Here is a 15,020-nt window from a genome sequence, read left to right as displayed (position 1 = left end):
TGATTTCAGAAAATTCATTCAATTATTTTATGTAAATACATTCGATTGAAAATTCAGCTGGTACCTTGGGATCTGTGTCTCATATGGTTACACAGATGCTGAGCGCACACAGGCAGCAAAAGATAAGTGTACCCCTGGGGTGATTGCTTAGTCCTTTGTCTTACTTTCCATTATAGAAGGAGGGAGCTGCTTTGCCCAGACTCTGCAAAGCCCTCTAACAGGTTGTGAGGGGAGAATCCCAACATAATTTAAAATTCCAGATTTCTGCCATAATTATAGCGGCTGCCTTCTGCTTAATTTTATGGGAAGGTCTGTCAGCTGACTCGGTTTTGTAGTTTCAGTTGTTCACAAAACTATAATTTTCTCTGAGAGTGAGTTCACCTCCTAATCAAATGGGTGAAATCCTCTGAGTGTTGGTTTTAACTCCTAATACATTTTGATTAGCCTCCATTTGACAAGAAAAAAAATGGCCCAGGAGATAAGCTGCCCTATCAGTTCATCAGTTTCATTAGTCTGTCAGCATGTGCTGATTATCCTATCAAGTTTATCAACAGCCTCGAATGTGTTTTCTAATTCTCACATTTGCATATTATTGGTGCCCTTTAGGGATCAGCGATGGATTATAATGTGTGGCTAGATTTCGCCTGCAAGTATTCATTTTTCTCATGGCTCATTCATTTACCCTTTCAAGACCACTGCGCCCAAGCATTTGCACATATATATGCAAACATTTTTTTTTCTTTTATTTGGAGGTTAGGAGAAATAAAGGAATATGTGTGAAAAAATACAATTATATTTAAGTGTTATTAGCTTAATAATTCAATTCATTGTAGCTGCTTAAAAAACAAACAAAAACAAACAAAAAACAACACTGTAGTCCTTTGCATTTTCCCTTCTCGTGAAAATATAACAAGTTTGATTATTGATTATTACTTGTTTCCCAACTTAAATTTTGCTATATTTTATCATAAGACTGTTCATTTTTACTGTGGAAGTTTATAAGTAAACTTAAAAATCTATTTAAAAATATATTCTCATTATTCTCTTTGATTTCATAGGATCAAGATGATTGAGTAACAATAATTGAGGAGCATCATCCCATCCAAAATTAAGTGAATTTACAAACACGTACAAAGCATATTTTAAAAGACACTATATATCATTTTTATGAACAAAAATTAAACTTTCACCTGGGTGGCCGTTATAATTAGTAAGGTATGAAAGTACATGAAATATTAAGAGGCCAAATCACACAATAACTGTTAAAATTGCTCCTAGCCAGTTGTAGACCTCAGTTTCCTCTTGAGAGAGTAGGTTGGATTCAGTGGAGATTCAGTATAGTGTGAAGTCAGATAACCCAGGTTCAAATTACGGCTCTGACACTTAATAGCTGAGTGACATTGGGCAAATTGTTTAACTGAAGCCTCAGTTTCCCCGCCCATAAGGTACCTGTAATGGCAGTGTCAGTTGGAGGATTGATTTAGATCATGAAGGCAAAGCATATTGGACAAAATGAGCAATCTAGTGTTTCGTAACTTACCTTCCATCATAATCACTATCATTTCTGTGGGCTTTAAACTCCAGAAGTCACTGGTTGTATTCTCTGGCAGTGCTTTTTGTATTTACCAATGTAAATCTGATTTCTCTATAGATATGATCTTGACATAATGATGGCTTTGGAGTCACCAACGGGGATTCTGTTTAGTTCTGTCTTGTCTAGAATTGCTGTATTTTCTCTCAAAGTCCATTTCCCCTTATCACTCAACACTCATAGTCAGCATCCTTCCTTTATCATTAACTACATTAACCAAAAGTGGAACATCATACTTAGTTAATGCCCAATTAATTTAATTCCATTAATAGAGTATTCCCTCTAAATTGAAATTGTCATATTTAGATTAGAGTTTCTCCTCCTTTTTCTGTCAGGACTTATTATTCCCCTAGACCTAGTCAAAATTCTTTATTCTGACATCCACTGTAGGCCTTTACTGAATCTCAGTTTCTCCTCTTCTCAAATTGTAAGTGATTTTTAGAATCATAGAATATTAGAGACGGAAGATTTATATCTTTAGAATCCTCCTAACATATTCTTTTATTTTACAAGCTAGAAATTAACACTCAGAGTTAGGTTGATGTGTTTAGGATTACACAGTTTTTGTTAGAACCAGAAGTATAGCTTCCTGATGTAAATTTAAATGCCTTTTCAATTTAGTCCTTCTGTGTTGCCAAAATTGGCACATTCTTAATTCTGTCAGTATAGCTTATCTTTACCCACTTAAAAACCGGCATATATACCTATATATAGATATATAGATATATGGATATAGATATCATTTCTTGTCCAAATATATATTTAAAACCTTTTCATCTTAAAAGAATGAAACAACTACAAAATCATGGTTTCATCACAGATGCATGAAATATACAGGATATTAAATTTTTTTAATGTAGGATAATTTTTAACCAACCTAATTTTTTCCTCTTCTTTCTCTATAATTGTTTATTTCCCTTATTATGTATACTTAAGCATTGCTTTTGAATAATCCTAAGAGATTATGGGAAACTAAATTAGGCTGTAATTTTCAATTTTATCAGTTTGCGCCCTTCCAATCCCAAAGGTCATTTTAAGCCTATTTATTATTTAAAATAAAATTGCTTGGCTTTCTCAATGCAAAGTGATTGTTGGGTTTAATTATAGAAGCAATTTAGGCCATTTCATCTTGGTAATATATCTAGAGAACAAAAAGGCATGTTGTATTCATGGAGTCTAGAGCTCCTGCCTTGTTGTTGCAGTCTTGCAGTCTGCAATCACTATGTTTAGAATAACCGCTGTGTGCAAAAAGAAAAAAAAATTATGTCACAAGTCCTGAGTTGGGGGGGGTATAGAGGTGGTAGTGGAATGAAACGGAAATAGTCCATATGGTTTCTGCTCTCACAGAACTTTCTAAGTGATTTCACAGTTGGTCTAGAGCTCTTTAGTATCTTTCCTTAGTAAGTAAATGCCTATAAATAAAATGGATAATTGTATTACTCGTCTCGAAAATATTTTGTTTATAATTATATAGCCCTACTATGTTGACTAGACCAAACAAACCAAAACAAACAAAAATCTCAAGCTTTTTTTCCTAATGTGACACTAGTGTCACAATTTGCACATATATTCATGTACTCTTGTTCTTCAAAAAAATGTGTCTCTGTTGGGTAACATGCTTTTATCTTAGGGAGAGATTACATTCTTCCAGGGGACTTGCATGATAATGATCATTGCTATTTATGACCTTATTTGCCTTTATTTTGATCTTACCATTTTGATTCTCTTATTTCTGATAATTCCTAGATCTTTTTTTATACACATCCTTGTTACTTATGAAATCCTAGCTCAGTATTAGAAAATATACTTTCCTCCATCAGCCTGCAGCTAAGTCTTTTACTTGCATACGATAAAAGACAGACTCTTTTGACTTAATTTTTAGTTTTGTGAAAATGGCTTTTTTTTTTTTTTTTTGAGTACTTTTATTGGGATACAGTTAACAGACTATAAACAGCATATATTTAGAGTGTACAATTTGGTATCCCAATCTCCCAATTCATCCCAGCTTTCCCCACTTGGTGTCCATGTGTTTGTTCTCTACATCTGTGTCTCTGTTTCTGCCTTGCATTTCCTCTTTCATAGTTGTTAGCATTTGTCTTATGTATTGAGGTGCTCCTATATTGGGTGCATTTATATTTATAATTGTTATCTCCTCTTCTTGGATGGATCCCTTGATCTTTATGTAATGTCATTTCTTGTTTCTTGTAACAGTTTTTATTTTCAAGTCTATTTTATCTGATATGAGTATCGCTACTCCAGCTTTCTTTTGATTTCCATTTGCATGGAATATCTTTTTCCATCCCCTCACTTTCAGTCTGTATGTGTCCCTAGGTCTGAAGTGGGTCTCTTGTAGACAGCATATATATGGGTCTTGTTTTTGTATCCATTCAGCCAGTCTGTGTCTTTTGGTTGGTGCCTTTAGTCCATTTACATTCAAGGTAATTATCGATATGTATGTTCCTATTATCATTTTCTTAATTGTTTTGTTTTTGTTTTTGTAAGTTCTTTTCTTCTCTTATGTTTCCTGCTTAGAGAAGTTCCTTTGGCATTTGTTGTAGAGCTGGCTTGGTGGTGCTGAATTCTCTTAGCTGTTGCTTGTCTGTAAAGCTTTTGATTTCTCCATTGAATCTGAATGAGATCCTTGCTGGGTAGAGTATTCTTGGTTGTAGGTTCTTCCCTTTCATCACTTGAAATATATCATGCCACTCCCTTCTGGCTTGCAGAGTTTCTGCTGAGAAATCAGCTATTACCCTTGTGGGGGTTCCCTTGTATGTTATTTGTCGTTTTTCCCTTGTTGCTTTTAATAACTTTTCTTTGTCTTTAATTTTTGTCAATTTGACTACTGTATGTCTTGGCGTGTTTCTCCTTGGGTTTATCCTGCCTGGGACTCTCTGCGCTTCCTGCACTTGGGTAGCTATTTCCTTTCCCATGGTAGGGAAGTTTTCAACTAGAATCTCTTCCAATATTTTCTTGGGTCCTTTCTCTCTCTCTTCTCCTTCTGGGACCCCTATAATGCGAATGTTGGTGTGTTTAACATTGTCCCAGAGGTCTCTTAGACTGTCTTCAGTTCTTTTCATTCTTTTTTCCTTATTTTTTCCGCATCAGTGATTATCACCATTCTGTCTTCCAGGTCACTTATTTGCCCTTCTGCCTCCATTAATCTGCTATTGGTTCCTTCTAGTGTATTTTTCATTTCAGTTACTGTGTTGCATATCTCTGTTTGTTTGTTCTTTAATTCTTCTAGGTCTTTGGTAAACTTTTCAATCTTTGCATCCAGTCTTTTTTCAAAGTCCTGGATCATCTTCACCATCATTATTCTGAATTCTTTTTCTGGAAGGGTGCCTATCTCCTCTTCATTTAGTTGTTTTTCTGGGTTTTTATCCTGTCCCTTCATCTGGTTCAAAGTCCTCTGCTTTTTCATTTTCTCTATCTTTCTGTGGCTGTGGTTTTCAGTTCCACAAGACGAAATACTGCTGATACTGCTTGATACTGCCGTCTGCCCTCTTGTGGAGGAAGCTATCTAGGAGGCTCGTGTGGACTTCCTGATGGGAGGGACTGAGGGTGGGTAGGGCTGAGTGGGTGGAGCTCAGTAAGACTTTAATCCGATTTGGTGGGCAGAGCTCAGTAAAACTTTTATCTGCTTGTCTGCTAAGGGGTGTGGCTGTGTTCACACCTTGTTGGTTGTTTGGCCTGAGGCGACCCACCACTGCAACTTACAGGCTCTTTGGTGGGGCTAATGCTGGACTCTGGGAGGGCTCATGCCAATGAGCACTTCTCAGAATCCCTGCTGCCAGTGCCCCATCTCCTCGATGAGCCACAGCTGCCCCCCACCTCTGCAGGCTACCCTCCAACACCAGCAGGCAGGTCTGGTTCAGTCTCCTATGGGGTCACTGCTCCTTCCCCCTGGGTCCTGGTGAGCAGACATTTTTGTGTGCCCTCCAAGAGTGGAGTCTCCATTTCCCCCAGTCCTGTGGAGGTCCTGCAATCAGATCCCGCTGGCTTTCAAAGTCTGATTCTCTGGGGATTCCTCCTCCTGTTGCTGGACTCCCAGGTTGGGAAGCCTAACATGGGGCTCAGAACCCTCACTTTAGTGGGTGGACTTCTATGGTATAACTCTTCTCCAGTTTGTGAGTCACCCACCCAGCATTTATGGGATTTGATTTTAACATGATTGAGCCCCTCGTACTGTCTCATTGTGGCCTCTCCTTTGTCTCCGAATGTGGGGTGTCTTTTTTGGTGAGTTCCAGTGTCTTTCTGTAGATGATTGTTCAGCATTTAGTTGTAATTCCAGTGCTCTTGCAAGAGGGAGTGAGCCGCATGTCCTCCTACTCCGTCATCTTAATCCTATCTCTTGAAAATGGCTTTTTAATTATGAGAGATTTCCCCTATTTCATTGAGGTAGTTAGAGACAGTGGTGAAAGAACCAATAAATAGGAGACACAGTGAATTTATTAGAACAATTTTTGGGGTAAAAACTTGTCCACATTTTAGAATTTGTATTTTTGAGAAAGAAACTTGTGGAATGAAAAAGTTGTGTGATAAATAGCTACCAGGGACCTTTAGATTCCTTACTGTCATTTAGGTAAGAAGAGCTGACAAAGAAGATGTCAAATTCACCTCCCAACAACAAAACACAAAAATTCTCATTTATGAATTTGTCCTAACTCTACTTGAAGGACGTACACTCTATGCTGAGTTCTGTTAGTAGGTTGGCTGTCAAAGAAGTCTGTTTTTCTCTCAGCGTCTGTATGGCTGTTTTTTTAGCTGCATCATTTCTTTTTGTTGGATTATTCTAAGTGTGTGCATTTGTGTGTGTGTGTGTATGTGTATGTGTATTTACCCCACTTTGTTCCAGAACATATTTATAATAGATATATTCAGAGTAAACTTTTGACAGGACGGTTCACATGCTTAATGTTCTTCTGTGACTGGTGGTTCTTAAGTGGATTGCTCAAGGCATTTAGCATGCTGACTGTGAAAGAGATGGTTTTTAACTGTGTGAGATTTGAACTTCACATCTTTCAAGCGTGGAAGCATTAACACTCCAGTAGTGTTAAGCTTTTTATACCACCTGCTTCCCCTATTTTGAGTTCTGGTGATTTTTCCTATGATTGCTTCCATTGACACTCTTGAAAATCTGTGAGTCAGCCCCTTCAAATATTATATGACTATATAACTGGATTAGCCATTGATCTGTATACCTCTACAAGAATATTAGCTTCTAATTTTTAAGATAAATCTTTTCATTGCACTTTGATTTCTCATTCATCAGAAAGGACAAGACCAGGAGAAAGGATAAGACCAATGCCAGGAGAGTTTAGAAATTCACTTTGTAATATATGGAGCCAATAAGATAAGGAAATCATGAGCTTTTGGCTGTGTATCAAAAAGAATAAATATATAAAATGTATGTATACAATTTGTTCCTGAAAGTTCATTTCTCATTATAAAACTGTAATGGTTTATTTATTTTTTTCTTTTTTACCATTCACGCTTGAAATAAATTCTACATTGTGAACTACGGTTACAGACATTAATTTGCTAGACATTAGTCTACACACTACAAAGGCCAGCCTCCAGTTCAGCTGCATTAAATAGGTAATATATTTTGTTTAAAGTTTCAGTTAAACCCAGGACCAGGAGATATACAGTCCCTGTGGGGAGTTTGAACATTTTCATGCCAATACTTGGGTTGCCTAAGGATCATGCTTAGGTCTAGATGTCGCTTGCTTTCCTGGAAATATGATATGGGACAGTTGATTATATTTCACTGCTATTAAAACCACACGAGCCCACCTGTTACATTAATTCATACTTTTGCCAGTTTAGTGGTAAAAAGACTGAAGCTTAAAAACTTTATTTTTAAATAGTTATAAGGAAATGACTATACTCAAATTAATACCTAATTATATCCTTATTCTCTGATTCTCAAATAGTTTCAATATGTTCTGCTTGAAAAATATGCTTTCTGAGACTTCCATAGAAATAAATGAGAAAAAAAAAAGTGTATATTTTACTCTTTTTATTGGATATTCCCCATGGAGTGAATCTTTTACTCACTAGTAAATATTGGGTTGGCTTGTTCTCAGAAAATTAAAGTGATGATATGTTATACTTGGAAAATTAAATTTCAAATTCTGGCATTCTTAAAAGATGCCAATTTTGATGACATTGAGATGAAGTGGACATAATCATGAGGAAGAAGAAAATCTTATATGAAGGATACAATCTTGAAAGTCAGTGTTAGGAAAGTGATAAGTTATTTCACAGGAGAGGCCAGTAATACAAATGAAGTTAAAAATTAAATACGTTACTAATTGTACATACTTTGCTGTCTGTGCATTTATATCTGTTTTTCCTAATAGGTAGGGAAATGATGTTTTCTACATGAAAATCTTATTTAACTCCCCCATGAACTCTTACTTAGTTGTGATTTTATTTACACTGATTGAAGCTATTGTCATATTCAAATTGAATAAAGCGTTAAAATAGAACATGAAAAGTTTTGTTCCAGATTACAAGTCTTTTTTTTGCCAACGTAAATTATGAGCATGTGGTTCTGTGAGCTGTTGTAGAATCTTATTTTTAAGTATTCATTAAAAATAGGATGAATTTTTAAATTCTGATATATCTTAGTAATTAATATTAATATAAAAATTTATGGTATAAAATAAATTATTCATTACATATTATAGAGACGTATTGCTTGATCCAGGAATACATATGAAATGTGTTCCTAAGAAGATGTGTATAAAACTGAAAATGCTTTTATTATTCTCTTCTGATGTTTTTCTACAAATATTTATATCCTATTTCTCTGAATACTATTACTTTCATTAATTCTTTCCAAGCTAGTACAACATTTACTCATTCTTTTTTCTTTTCTCTGGTATAAACTGGGTTTTTCTAAACACGGTTTAGAATTTCCTTGCATATATTTCTAGGATTCCCTAAATATTTCAGTTATATTAAATCATTTTATTTTATTTCATTGTAATTCTCTTGAGGACAGTATTATATTTTTTGGGAGAGGATCATCACCTCCAACATATACAGGGACACACACACACACAGTCTCACTTTCTCTTTTTTGGAAAATTATGAACATTTTTGTGGGATTGTCTCCAACATTTGTTGATTGATTATTTTTAAGTGATTTATTTCCTTGAAAACATACAGGAAATTGATTAGCCTAGAGAACTTCAGAATCCCCAGTTAGGAAAAGAGAAATAGTAACATAAGCTCCTGGCTGTTTTCCAAGTTAAATTTTGATGGCACATCAGATGTTTTGGTATATAACACTAGGTATTAGGAACCTTTTTAACTTTCACTGAAGTTTGACCTCTTTCTTCATGATTCGTGTTTTTACTTAATGAAACACATATTCAGTTTTTTCTCCCCCTGCATTTCCTCTTTTTGCTTTAAAACTGCCCTTTCTCACTTCAAGGGTTTCCCCTTAAGTTTGATGCTCTAAGGACTTGCTAAGGAATTATATATTGAACCGTTTCATAACCCTCAGTTTAAGACTTGGATTATATTTCATTTACTTCCAATCACTCCACCCCAAAGAAAGAAGTTATAATTGTTAAAATCTGTTGTGAGATACTAAGTAGCCTCTCTAATTTCTGTAATCATTTAAATTTTTTTCTTTGTCTTTTCCTGGTCTGTTCATCATGAGCTCTTAAGGATTTCCAATCAGGACTAATGTATCTAAGGTAACTGGACTCTGTCATCTTTAGAAAGATACCATAAGGCTGAAGAAAAGATTAGGCTGGAAATACGAAAGATTCACAAAGCTTGACAGCCAATAGTTATAGCAAGTTTATGACATAAATAAATGAAACCAGACTCCCTAATGTTTCTGTGTTAATACTAACACCATAAAGTAAAAAGTGAGAATTAAAATCACAGCAAGTCAAACTCTTGACAAACTCCTGATGTCATGTGGTTCTGTCAGACTATAGATTCTGGATAAAGAAATTACTTGGAAATTTCTCTTTGGTGATACATGGAGCAAAAATGTAACATCTAAATCCAAGTTGACACATGTGATCAGTTATTTCTCAGATATTTATCAAGACTTTGTGGAGCCAGAGGCTTCTGAACTTAGGTTGGAGGACAGATAAAGAGATGAAGAGTTTGCTGTCTGGCTCTATACATCTCACAGTCTACTTTAGGATCAGGAAGATTGTAATTGATGAGATAGGTCCCATAGGTACATTAAAAAGGTGGGGGACAGATAGGAGTTTGAATAAATGAAGAATTGCATACTAATCTTAAGTAGGAAAAGTCAGTTTTGTAAAAATTCCCTTCTTTAATTGACCCCTGGATTATAATTCAATAGCAATAGACATCTGAAAAATTTATAAAAAATGTGACAACATGATTCAAAAGTTTATCTGGTAGACTTAACAGGAAAATAGAACCAAGATGGTTTAGAGAAGAATAATGGTTGAGGCTTGCTCTACTTGACATTAAAATATTAGTATCAGTAGAAGCTACAGTAATTAGAGTAGTGTTGTCCTGGCATAAAAACAGAAAATCTGACCAGTATTGCAGAATGGAGACCCCAGAAACAGATCAAAGTGTACTAATTTTTTATAGATAATAAATGTGGAATTAAATATGGTTGAGGGAAGGGAGTTTTTATAAAAGCTGATCTGGGTCAATTAATTAAATGTTTGGAAAGAATAAAATTAGATATCTGCCTCACACCATATGACAAAATGTATTTCATATGGATTAAGTAGCTAATTTTAATAATGAAACTATATAAGTAGATGAGAATATATGTCCTTATTTTTTGTGCGTAATAGTGATTAAACTACGAAGGAAAAGTCAACTTGATTTGCATATGTTAAAGTAGTCTGAAACGAAAAGCTATTAACTATCCTTTGCCTATCATAAGAGAAAGATAAATGTCGTAATTAAAAAATGGTTTAAAACCACTAAACAGTGACCCACAATTAAAAAAACTGATGGTTAAAATTTCATAAAAAATTTGTGAAAATATATGCACTTTTGTTAGTTCAGAAATTCATTAGAATATGTATTCCAAGATAATAAGATGCAGATTTTTAAAAAAAGGTAATTACAAAGAAGGATGGTAATTGCTGAAGTAGGTGTAGTATCTGCAAAAAAATTGGGAGAGGAATTTGAATACACAAAACGTTGATCTTGAATGAGAAAATATAATTTGGGGAAATTTATCATATTTTTAATATAGTAAAGTGCTAGAAGGAACCTAAATATTTAAAACTAGCAAAATATTTTACTTAAAATATATTTGATTTTTTTCAGTAAGTAAAATTCTGGAAAAACACCAAAATTTTACCAATCACTATCTTTGAGTGATGGAACTCATTTGATTTAATAAAGTCATCATCTTTCAGACTTTCTACAGAGTAGATATAATGTTTGTAATTAAATATATGAAAAATATAAATATTAAAAAAATTTTTAAAGGAGTAACCAGGACTTGATCTCGTCAATTTTGAGTAGATCACCTAGAAAATCTGTGAATATGACAATTCCTTTTTAAACTAACTAGGTTTATAAAACGACTTGTGTAGATTACTGGACAGTGATGAATCTACAAATGATTTTATAATTTAGGGGATTAAGGAGTTATTTAGTCTTAACCCCTCATTTTGTGGATGATAAAATGAAGGCCCTGTCAAATAACCTATTTGTCTACCACCATAGAAAATTTTAATGGAAAAGTAAGAATTAGAAACCCAGCCATCTATCTACTCTTTCGGTATATAATTCATAATTCTGCGCTGCATCATAATAATAGGTAATGTCAACAGGTAGGTGAGACAAACCAAGTTAATCAGTCAATGAAGTAAAATGTATTTATTTCACTTTAAAATTATGTGGCAAAATTAGTTCTTAAGGAAAGAATTAAAAGTAACATATAAAAAATAAATAATCATAAACTTAAAGATGGATAAAGTGCTCATTAAATGAAAAATGACCAGCACAGAAAAATACCAGCTATAAAAACCACCAAAATAAACCTGATATCTTACATGGAATATAAACATCTCTTAAAAATGGAATGATTACCTTAGTGACCAGCCAAGTCCTTAAATTGTGAAAGTTTAGAAATTAGACAGATTACCATTGAATGCTGACCTTCAGGCAAAGTATACTAAAACACTTGCAGTGTTGACAATCAGATGCTTTCACCTTACCAGCAGCAGGAAGCCTGGAGCTATTTTCTGAATGCTTTATTCTTTACAGGCCAGAAAAAATGCTATAACCGATGTGAGGCCTTTTACAAAGGTAGCATTTCTCCTCAGTGTGCTGGTGTCGCACTATTTTACAGACATTCCTTTGAAACTTTTAGAACTCCTCAACTTACAGCTAGGTACATGCAATTCAGTGTTGTTCACACCTTTTACACTTATGTTTCACTGTTCACAGTGATTTTGCTCATAGCCACTTACCATCTGTTTTGTAATTTACTTGATATTTTTCTTCGTTCTAAAACATATCTACGAAATCACATTTTTAAACATAGATTAGATGGAATTTTTAAGTACTAAATTTTTAAAATTTTTGTGTTGTTTGTTTCATGTGCACCTAAAAATCAAACTTTGGCAAATACTGATATATTTCACAAGATTCTAAGTACCATGAAGGGAGGAGTGAATGATATCTCATTAGCCTTTGTGTTTACCATCATATGCATTATCCATGTTGGCTAACCTAAATTGATATGCAAGGTATGTATTTAAGAAATTTTTTGTTGTTGTTGGAGCTGTGTGACATGCAGAATCTTAGTTCTTTGACCAGGGATCGAGCCTGTGTCCCTTGCTTTGGAAGCGCAGAGTCTTAATCACTGGACTGACAGGGAAGTCCCTATTTAAGAACTTTTAAAAAGAGATATAACAGTTACTGTAAGATTTGAGTAAGGGGTGATTATTTATGGTGCATGCAGTCAAAAAAAAATTTTTAAGTGAGGGGGAGGGATAGATTGGGAGTTTGGGATTGACGTGTACACACTGTTTTATTTAAAATAGATAACCAACAAAGACCTACTGTATAGCACAGGGAACTCTGCTCAATATTCTGTAATAACCTAAATGGGAAAAGAATTTGAAAAAGAATAGATAATGTAAATGTATAACTGAATCAGTTTGCTGTACACCTGAGACTAACACAACACTGTTAATCAACTATACTCCGATATAAAATAAAAATTTTAAAAAATAGGGAATTTGGAGGGTGAAGGAATTGGATAAGGTGGTCAAAAGATACAAACTTCTAGTTATAAGACGTACGAGAGATGTAACGTAAAACATGATCACTGTAGTTTACACTGCTGTATGATGTATTTACTTAGAGAGTAGATCCTCAAAGTTCTCATAACAGGGAAAAGAGCATTATTTTGTATCTATATGAAATGATGGATGTTAACTAACCTTACTGTGGTAATCATTTCACAATACATATGTCAAGTTATAATGCTGTACACCTTCAACTTTTACAGTGCTGTATGCTACTTATATCTAAATAAAGCTGAAAGAAAAAATAGGGAATCTAAACTGAATCTTAACATAGAAATGTATTTTCTTGAGCAAGAGCAGGAGAAACAAAAGGTAACATTAGCAGATGAGGGTAATATGTGCCCCTGCATGCTCTATTCTTTATATGTTAGCTGGAGCTGTCCAGTAACTTGAAACATGAAAACTAGTGCTATCTGGACTCTTACATCATCAATAACTCAGCATTCTTTCCTTTAAGGAGTTAGTCTCTGCCTGGGTTATTTAGATTCAGGGCTTTTTAGGGAGGAAGAGTGACATTATTTGTTCTACATCTGAAACTGGTTTATATCTGCCTGAAGCCAGCCTGGAGACATCCAAATCCCTTTTGTCTGTGAGTGAATCGGAAATAAATCTAGGTGATGAACCCGATCACTACATCATCACACAGCAAATCTTTGAATTCTTATGAAAGTGCCTCCATTATGTCATTTTTTTTTAGTAGGTGGGAAGGAAAAATAGTCATCATTGCTTCTTTCCTCCTGGGTATTATAAACATTTTTTTTCTAGTATTGTAAGTTGAGAAGAACTACAGTACTAGAGAACATGACTTAACCCTCCTCCTCCCTCCACCCCATTCCTGATCAAGTATCTTCATTCCCTTCCTTATCGAATTTACTGAACTTTCTTTTCTTGTGGCCATTTCCTTTATGGAATTTTTATGATTTTAATATTTTAATCAAGCTTGAAGGATTATATATATATACCATTCTCTCCTAATACTAAATCCACAGATGGCACTTTTTGCAGTTATTTTATCCCTTTTCTAATTTTTTTTTAAATAATATTTGGACGGAATGGTGAAGTAGAAAGAGAGAGAATCTAGTCTGAATTCTGAATCTATCATTCGCTTGTTTTTGAACACTGAGCAGGTTGGTTAAGCTCAGTGACCCATAGTCACTTCATTTGTAAAACTGAGAGCAATACTAATTAGAGTGCAGGAATAATGTAGAAGTATAAAGATAATGGGGGTGGGTGGGAGGGAGGGAATGTATGTGTACTTATAGCTGATTCACTTCGTTGTGCAGCAAAAACTAACAAAACATTGCAAAGCAACTATACTCATGTATATACATACACACACATACACACACACATATATATAAAATACTTGAGTAGGTATCCAATAAGTAATAAACTTTGTATGGCAGGTAGCTTGATGCAGTGGCAAAAAGCATGGGCTTTCAAGACGTTCAGACCTTTTAAGACAGGATTATTAACTGTGCAAGTCATTTATTATTCCTGCACCTTCCTCCACATTCATAAAATAAGTGTTCTAACCCTTTGTGGGAATTAGAAATGAGAAATATAAAGCTCCTGCCTTGGCAGTGCCAGGGATATAGCAAGTACTTGGGTTTGTGTTGTTTGTTGCCTGAATCTTCATTGAGTTGCCTTTTAAACACATTTAAATTCATCCATGATCATTTCCTTGCATTTTAGGTTTTGCATCTTGATTTTATTACCACTTTTATAGGCTGTTTTTGTGTTAAAGTTAACCTTAGAACTAAAGCACATCTTCTATGCTACACATTTCCCTCTTAAGAATTGTGTAAAGTATGAGGCGGAAATGTTTTTTAAGGTCAACCATGGATGATTATTGCTCTTCCTTCTTCCTTTAGTTCAATAGATAAGCCCAAGGCAATGAAGTGAGCTTGATGGCCAGTGTATCACAAGCTAGAAAACAATTTTCTGTGAGTGAGACAGAGTATAATTTTCACCTGAGCTGAAGACTTGGAAAGTTTGTGATTGTTCACTACCAACAGGTTAGCCATGCGCGGAGCTCAGGTCGTCCTCGGTTTGAATCACAGCTTTACCACTTTCTACAGTTATGGTTTTGTGTGTTTGATTTAGCCTCGCTGCTTTTCATTTTTCTCATC

The 15,020-nt window shown here is 34.6% G+C and overlaps 1 protein-coding gene across 2 annotated transcripts in view; it reads left to right on the top strand.

Annotated features, from left to right (window-relative positions):
• TMTC2 (transmembrane O-mannosyltransferase targeting cadherins 2) overlaps window positions 1-15,020 on the top strand; it is a 370,895-nt gene that overhangs the window by 242,313 nt on the left and 113,562 nt on the right. The window contains exon 8 of one of the 2 annotated variants that reach the window (XM_057742667.1): window positions 1,059-1,195. The exons of the other annotated variant lie outside the window; for it this stretch is intronic. Coding sequence (XP_057598650.1) covers window positions 1,059-1,069 — 11 coding nt within the window. The 3' untranslated portion in view covers window positions 1,070-1,195. Of the gene's footprint in view, window positions 1-1,058; window positions 1,196-15,020 lie in introns of those variants that run through there. 2 annotated transcript variants of the gene reach the window in all.

Source organism: Hippopotamus amphibius, chromosome 7 (genome assembly GCF_030028045.1).
Source record: "Hippopotamus amphibius kiboko isolate mHipAmp2 chromosome 7, mHipAmp2.hap2, whole genome shotgun sequence".
NCBI lineage: Eukaryota > Metazoa > Chordata > Mammalia > Artiodactyla > Hippopotamidae > Hippopotamus > Hippopotamus amphibius.
Note: the sequence above shows the minus strand (reverse complement) of the source record. Positions and strands in the feature narration are given on the sequence as shown.